This window comes from Squalius cephalus (assembly GCF_949319135.1).
Source record: "Squalius cephalus genome assembly, chromosome: 18".
Lineage (NCBI taxonomy): Eukaryota > Metazoa > Chordata > Actinopteri > Cypriniformes > Leuciscidae > Squalius > Squalius cephalus.
In genome coordinates, this window is record NC_137139.1 from 35,535,110 (window position 1) to 35,543,777 (window position 8,668).

At 36.3% G+C, this 8,668-nt stretch overlaps 1 protein-coding gene across 1 annotated transcript in view; it reads left to right on the forward strand.

Annotated features, from left to right (window-relative positions):
* dnai3 (dynein axonemal intermediate chain 3) overlaps window positions 1–8,533 on the forward strand; it is a gene marked incomplete at its 3' end in the record, with an annotated part of 31,159 nt that extends 22,626 nt beyond the window's left edge. Inside the window, exons 19-23 of the mRNA XM_079848270.1 lie at window positions 760–890; window positions 1,232–1,436; window positions 3,384–3,475; window positions 5,042–5,164; window positions 8,393–8,533. Coding sequence (XP_079704396.1) covers window positions 760–890; window positions 1,232–1,436; window positions 3,384–3,475; window positions 5,042–5,164; window positions 8,393–8,533 — 692 coding nt within the window. The remainder of the gene's footprint in view (window positions 1–759; window positions 891–1,231; window positions 1,437–3,383; window positions 3,476–5,041; window positions 5,165–8,392) is intronic.
* Window positions 8,534–8,668: the final 135 nt, after the last annotated feature.

Genomic DNA, 8,668 nt, shown 5'->3' on the forward strand with positions numbered 1-8,668 from the left:
TCTCAATAAAACACGTACTAAAAATAAGAAATATTTTACATTTATAGAAATAAATTACATTTGAAAAATAATTTGAAAATAAACAGTCAAAATAATGTACTAAAAAGATCAAATATTTTTTTAAATAAATTAAATGTAAAATAAATAATTTGAAAATAAAACAATCAAAATAAAATACTAAAAAAGATGAAATATTTGATTTGAAATAAATAATCAAAAATTTACGATTCTCTGAAGGTAAACAAATGAAACATTTCATCTTTTTTAGTATGTCTTTTATTTTAAAATTATTTTTTTATTTTGCAGTTTTTATGATTAAATTAATTATTAGCTTTTCTTCAACTCACAAAGCACATGAGACGCGACACGTTACACACAAATATTGGGTAAAATTTGTAATTATATTGCACTATTTTTATCAATACACCTCAGAACTGAAATATATTTATAAATAACATTTCGACTCAATTTTTGCACTGACCTTGTCGCAGTGCATTCTGGGATTGCATTCTCTGTAGATTTTTTCTAAAAGAAGATATTTTAAGAAGTGTTTTTTTTGTCAAAGTTTTTTGAACCTCCGTGTTCTTCAAAATATATTTTATGTTCCACAGAAGAAAGAAAGACGTACAGGTTTGAAAGCACATGAGGCTGAGTAAACGATGACAAAGTGTTCATTTTTGGATCTGATGGTTTATTTTTGTTGATTTTATTATTAAATGTTTTATGCAAAAGTTATTTTTCATGTGTGTTTTCTGCCAGGTGCCAAACCCACGCATCAGTTCCCTGCACACCACACTCTGGTGAACACCGTGAGCCGCTCTCCGTTCTTCAAGGACATCATCCTGACGGTGGGCAGCTTCAGTTTCGCCATCTGGAAAGAAGGGGTCATGGTGAGGTCACGGCACAAGCACATCAAACGGACAAGAGCATCTGTGCTTATTCTTTAAGAGCCCTATTTTAACGATCTAAGCTCATGGTCTAAAATGCACGACGCAAGTGTCCGAATCCACTTTTGCTAGTTTAACGACGGGACAAATGGTCGGTGGTCCCGGTGCATGGTCTAAAAGGGTTTCTCTATTCTCTTAAAGATTAATGGGTGTGTTTCGGGCCCTTATTGTAAAGTGCTACCATAGAATAGAATAGGCTTATAATAGAATAGGCAGTAGTTCAGAATCAGTTTTAGGTGGAGTTTAGCATGTGCTGAATGATTTGGTCTCACTTCTCGTTTCAGAGCGGCCCGATCCTCATGTCGGCCTGCTCCAAGATCATGTGTACGATCGGTCACTGGTCCCTGTCCCGGCCGGCGCTCTTCTTCATCGGGAAGGAGGACGGGAACATCGAGGTTTGGGATCTGCTGCTAAACACCCACGAACCCTCACAAACCCAGAACATCAGCACCGCCTCCATCACCTGCATCAGATCCAGCAGCTCCTCCGGTAAGCTGATCACTAATGCACCCTACAGAACGCATCACGGTGAACTGTATGACGTCATTACATAGTAGACGGGAAATACACTGGTGTATTTTTATTTATAAAGTCCTGTTAGGTCTATTACCCAAATATCTGCAAGAGTTGCTGCAACCAAATTTCTGTCAGGACCACTATCGTCAAATACGATTGACAATTAGCATACAGTTTGGATTGGCGGTATGGTTCTGTAAGAACAGTCTAGCATGGATAAGAGCAGCAATAACCCTCATTAGGGTAAACAGAACAGAACCAACATGAATGTATTAGAGATATCATTAATTCAAGACTTTAAAGTACAACATAATTCGAGAACAAATCCTGACTGGAGACAGGAGGAGCTGGGGAGGGAGGAGGGTAATGCGCTCCTGAGAAACGCGAGAGCTGCTGATATACTGAAGGAGCTTATATATGAATACAGCGATGGGTGTCGTATTCCTATAGGTAGACGTGGATCAGCTTATGAGAGCTTGACTAACGTGACTTGCCAGAACTGACGCTACTTAGCGCTTGATGTTAGTACATATTCAACCCGATCATCTAATCATATTTGTTTGATTATCCCTAGAAAAAAACCTGTCTATGGTCACTCTCTGCTTTTGGTTTCGCTGCCCCAAATGATTGGAATGTGCTACAAAAGTCACTTAAAGGTATAGCGGAGGATCATCTTTCCGAATTTTAGATAAGACCCGCCCTCTCCACTTTTTGAAAAGTTTGATTGATTCACCAGAATGATTGACAATTAGGAGGACCAATAGTATAGGTCACCCACCCGGAAGTAAAAAATCCTCCGCTATACCTTTAAATTGGAGTCATTTATTTAAAAAACTATTAGGGAGTGTTTTTATCACAGCTTGTGAATGTTTTAAATGTGTGTGTGTGTATTGTAATATGTTAGTATGTCCTTCACGAGATCTTAATTCTCCTGCCAGGCTGTCGTTGAAAATAAGAACTTGTTCTTAAGTAACTTGACTGGTTAAATAAAGGTTAAAGACCAAAACTCCTGAAGTCTAGAGGCCAGGATTCAGCACAAAGAACTTAAAGGGGTCGTGACGTGGATTTTTTATTATTATTTAAATATGTTTCTCCAGGTTCACTTATATTGTTAATAAAGTTTTTTTGCACAAACAAACCCCCAAAATACACTGCCATTACACTGCCATTAAACACTACATCGAGACCCATCTGTGTCATCTTCTCAGTTCTCACATGCGTCGTGGCGCTCTCGTGAACTCACGTCCCTTCAATTCATTTAAATTTTTCATTTAAATTTTCCATTTTATCCCTTCAAACTCATATTATCCCAGTTGTATCCCTTCACACTCATATTTGATAATTAAAATGACAATTAAACATGAATAATTTGTATGTTTGTTCATTCTTAGCTCAAATTAACTAATGTGGTTTACTAATGTTAACAAATGAAACCTTATTGTAAATTGTTACCGAAATTTCTAAAGATAAATTCCAAGAATATTCTTAAGAACACATTTTTTTTCAGCACTCTGCATCACATTTTTAATGACCTGTGTATTTTTAAATAATTAGTTTTAAAGAGCCAGTCTCAGAATGGATCAGTCTGTTTCATTCATTTGAGCTTTTTGAACAATAAACCATGAGATTTATACTAACTAAAATTAATAAATGCTTTGAATATTGCTCATTGTTAGCTAATGCATTAACTAATGTTTAAGTCAATACTTGTATCCCTTCAAACTCATATTAGATCATCATAAAATGACATATTTAAACATGAAAATAATTTGTATAAACTTGATTTTCACCAACTAATATTATTGGTAATTCCAATTTTTTTCTCTTATGTACGAAAATAGCAGAAGACTTGTATTCTTAAGAGTGTTTTGTGGACTGACCCCAGGACAGATCCTGACGTGTCCTGTTTCTCTCCCGTAGGGAAGCATCATCTTCTGGCGGTCTCAGACCGTATCGGGACACTACACATCCTACAGATCCCATGGACCCTGCGCAAATCCTCCAGCAACGAGGTGAGAATGTCATCTCATGTTCAGCTGGACAACTATCAGTACTGAATAAAATACATAATTCATCTATTCAGTTCATGGACTCTTTTCACAGACTGATGACGCGTTTCCACAGTTATTAACATTGTAAATTTATAGTATTAAACTTTGTGTTGTCATTAAAGGTGCAGTAAGCGATTTCTGAGAAACACTGTTGATATTTGAATTGATGCCCAAACAAACACGCCCCTGCCTTTATTGCCCCGCCCCCCCCAAAAACAAATACGCTAGTATGCACAACAGGCAACCACTAACAGCTCGCGCAAGCATGGATGAATCAGCTGTGATTCAACAGCAACGGCATACAACAGCGCATCTGGCTTCTGTGAAACATAGCAAAATGTTACTCGCGTATGGAGCAGAAACAACGCAACCTTGGTGTCCGTGTTCAAGCCTTCCCACTCTGTAATGTCTCTCCAGTGCTGGAAAGCTTTTCTAACATTGGTGCGGCTCCTAAAGCTCTTGCCTGATCATTACCCTTCTTCTTCCAGTGATATTCCTCTGTCCTTTTCCTGTTTTCTAATGTCTCTCAGTAATCTCTCTTTCTACAGTCTTTCTTCCAATTCTCCCTCTTGCTCACTCTCTCTCCTCCCCCATCATGTGTCGACACGCCCCCTACTGCTGATTGGCTAATTCTCTCTCCTCCCCCATCATGAGTGGACACGCCTACTACTGCTGATTGGCTCACTCTCTCTCCTCCCCCATCATGAGTGGACACGACCCCTACTGCTGATTGGCTCACTCTCTCTCCTCCCCCATCATGAGTGGACACGCCCCCTACTGCTGATTGGCTCACTCTCTCTCTCCTCCCCATCATGTGTCGACACACACCCTACTGCTGATTGGCTAATTCTCTCTCCTCCCCCATCATGAGTGGACACGCCCCCTACTGCTGATTGGCTAACTCTCTCTCCTCCCCCATCATGAGTGGACACGCCCCCTACTGCTGATTGGCTAACTCTCTCTCCTCCCCCATCATGAGTGGACACGCCCCCTACTGCTGACTGGCTCACTCTCTCTCCTCCCCCATCATGAGTGGACACGCCCCCTACTGCTGATTGGCTCACTCTCTCCTCCCTCATCATTAGAGGACACGCCCCCTACTGCTGATTGGCTAACTCTCTCTCCTCCCCCATCATGAGTGGACACGCCCCCTACTGCTGATTGGCTAAGAGAGTGTAGTGATCGGTCTGATTTTTTTCTCCTATTTACGCAGCCAGGACTATTGTACAAACACAATATTTATTTCAGCACACACACAAAGAACAGACATCTAGCAAATATTCACAAAATTGTTTGTCTAGGTGTTGATTTAAATTTTCAACAGAAAATTTCTTCTAATCTCGGAAATGTGAAAAGAGTCCATTTCAATAGATTCTGGGATTGGGATTAAAAGAGAAATTTAATGTTGAAATTAGGTAGCTGCATAATATTGCCAGAACAGACTTCACATTGTGAGCATGACTAAAAATGCAATCAATGTAGGACTAGGATTTCTAAGTGAGATGCATGTATAAATGTTCTCTACAGAAACAGAACGTGAGGAAGTACTTCGAAAAGGAAGAGGAACGGCTGGAGTACTTAGAGAAACGGCAGATCAAACACGAGAAACACAAGAAAGAGATGGAAGCTGAACAACTGAAGAAGAAGACGGTGAGAGAGGAACATTCTAGACGTGTTTAGAGGAACATTTACCCGGGTTTTTAATAGTTAACTAAAACTAAAACCATGAAAAACATTTTCGTTACTTGGAAGAAAAAAAAAACATTACCTGAAATTAAATAAGATATAAAAAAACTAGTTTCAGCTAGTTGCCCAAGCAATATTTCTCATTTTCATTTAGTTTAACTAATGAAAGAAAGAGGATTAATGAAAACAGAGGTTTGGAGCTTAAGGGCGATGAAATGATAATTAATGTTCTGGTGAATTATTCCTGTAATTATTCTTGATGATTTATCCTCTATTTCTATGTGCTTTGAGATTATGTACACTCAAAAAATATTTAAGCATTAATTTAAGATTTAAATGGAATACATAATTCCCATCCATTTGGATTACACAGTTTTAACATAAACAGTCTAATAAACTTAAGGCGATGTGTATTTGTCAGTCATACATCAATGAAACGGGTACGATTTATGCACTCAAAAAAAACATTATTTCAAAAATCATAAAATGTATTATTAACTATTTGCATCCATTTGATTCCATTTAAATAATATTTTTTTCATTAAAATTAACAATTACATTTATTCAGTTCAAAATTATGAACATGGTTAAAAATATCTAAAACTGTATATTATTTATATATAAAATATATAAAAAATAAAACCTGTGGAACAAGCAACATTTAAGTAGTTAAAATATGTGACATTGAAGCAAATTGGTTTTGTTGATGGTAAATACACTGCTTATTGTGTATTTAAACACATTCAGTTTATTAGTGCTATTACAGAAATCTGCTTTTGGGGACATCCTGATTTGTAAAAACAGCATAAAAAAATAAAGTAAATAATTTTTTTTATTGTAAAAATGCAGAAAGTTTTCGGTTAGGGTTAGGGTTAGATTATAGTATTTATGACTAGCTGCTTATAAAAACAATAGAAGTCTATGTCCCCTTTTAGATAGCTGTGCAAACGTGTGTTTAAGCTCACAGCAAACACAGATGAAACCCGCTGCTCTTCAGCTGGAATGTGTGATTGAGTTATTCCAGATCTGCTCAGACTTGCTGAATATATTTACTAAATATGAAAGTATGCTGCTGTCTGTGCCTCTGAGGGTCTAAAACACACATTTGTGTTTCACACCCCGCGGGCACATGATGCTGGAGGCTCTCTTGAGAGATTTCAAGACAAACACTTAATGTTTCTGATTTAAGGCAAGACACTACAGGCCAAACTATTGTTTTTTCATGTAATGGTGAATTTTGAGATTTTGCTTCTTTAACAGTGGACAGAAAACATCCAAAATACACATTTAAGTGTTTATTTTATTGCACTTCATCCGTAGATTTCTGCATCTGTAGATTTCGATTACGCTACATCTTTAAAGAGTTCGTCCTCCACTTCAGCTGCAGTGATAAACACCAAAATTTACAGATTTATTCCTGTCTATATTCTGAAGGTTTTTACTGAAGGGTTTGTTCATATATCACTCACACTGATTTTTATAATATTTTTATTCCTAAAACCTTTTTCTGACTGTTGACAGTATTTTCTGATTTAAGGCAAGACACTAAGCCATTGTTTTCATGCACTGGTCAATTTTGAGATTATGAGATATTTTACTTTGCTTGTCTTCTTTTAGATTAGTGGAAAGAAAACATCCAAAATACACATTTAAGTGTTTATTTTATTACACTTTCTATAAGCGTCTGTAGATTTTAGTTATGATACATATCTTTAAAGCTTGTGAGTTTGTCCTCCACTTCAGCTGCAGTTACAAACACCAAAATTTACAGATTTATTCCTGTCTATATTCTGAAGGTTTTTACTGAAGGGTTTGTTCATATATCACTCACACTGATTTATATAACATTTTATTCCTTAAAACTTTTTTTCTTTTGGCTGTTGACAGTATTTTCTGATTTATGGAGTGATAAAAGATATATTCAAAATCCCCTCAGTAAAAAACGTTAACTCTAATATGTCAACAAAATCAATAAAGCTTTATCTAATGTTCAGATTTATGTATGTAAATTAGTGCGGATTTAATTTGATTGCATATTTAACATTCCAGAAAACTTGTAATACAAAACAATTGTACTGTGATTAATCAACTGGGAAAATATGGGGATATCTATTAGTTAGAATTATGAGCATATTCACCACTCTTCCCTTGAATGCTCATTTGTAGTGTTTTCCGTCCTGAGTATTCCAGTAGATATCATGTCTGACTTCCAGACCGTTTCCTACTTTCAGCATCATTGCTCATTTCTCAGGTGTTTTAGGTCTCACACTGTAAAAACTGCTCATTTTTGTCTTGTTGTCCAGTACAAATTTGTAAATATTCTTAAATCAAGGTACATTTACTTGAGAAGCAAATTATGTTTTGTTTTCTGAAAAATTTATCAAAATGAAGTTGTAAGAAAAATCTCTGCCAATGGAGTCATAAATATAAGCTTGTTTTTCCACTGAATTACGTTTATTTACCTGAACGCATTGGCAGATATTTTTCTTATTTTAATCATAAACACCTAATTTTATTACATAAATGTGGTGCTCTTCGGTCATTTCTGGAAAAAACATTACATTTGTTTTTTTTTTGTTTTTTTTTTACTCCATTGGAATGATAAGAAACTTAAAGTTTTTGCACTTGCAATGTGAACACACACCCATACACACACACACACACACACACACACACACACACACAAATCAATGACATGGTTAAACGGTCCTGAATTATTAATCTTTTTTTTTTATAACAATAAGCTTAAACTTAACACTTTTTTTAAAAACTTTTTTTTCACTTCTGCAATAATCAGCCAAGCGTCTTTTTTAAAAGTCTGTGCTCCAAAACATTCGAGATTTATGACAGTTTAAGTCGAAAATTTATTTTCAGATCTATGCTCAAAAAGTGAATAAATGGATTATAAACTACTGCAGAAATATAATTTAGTACCATAAAATCCCCTAAAAATAGAAAATATTAAATAAAAAACATTATCGAACTAAAATATAGTACATTCATTTCATTGACCAAAGGGTTAAGAATGTTGTTCTGGAAAACAAGACAAAATCAGTTTTTTTGCAGTGCACACTGCGTTTGATCGTTTAGTCTAAACGTACTGACGACTTTAATAAACCACATGAAACGCTGGTCTGTATAAACAGCTGTAGTGTGAAATGGGCTTAACTTGTGTGAGTTGTTGTTCATCAGGAGCCAGTGGTGCCACTGAAACAGGACGAGGAACTGGAGGCGGAAGCGCTGAAGGAGTATGAACAGTTTCTGGCTCTGGAGAAGAGCATTCTGAAGAGCATGGGCCTCCTGACCGAAACCATAGACCAGTCAGACCTGTAACACATTAGGGACATCTTCATCATCATCATCACACAGTACAAGAATCTAGAATCCACAGCTGAGTCGGATGTTCTAATAACAAGATTAAACACTGGTGTTAGTAATTAGTTAAGTTCTTTGTTCAATCAGAATGAC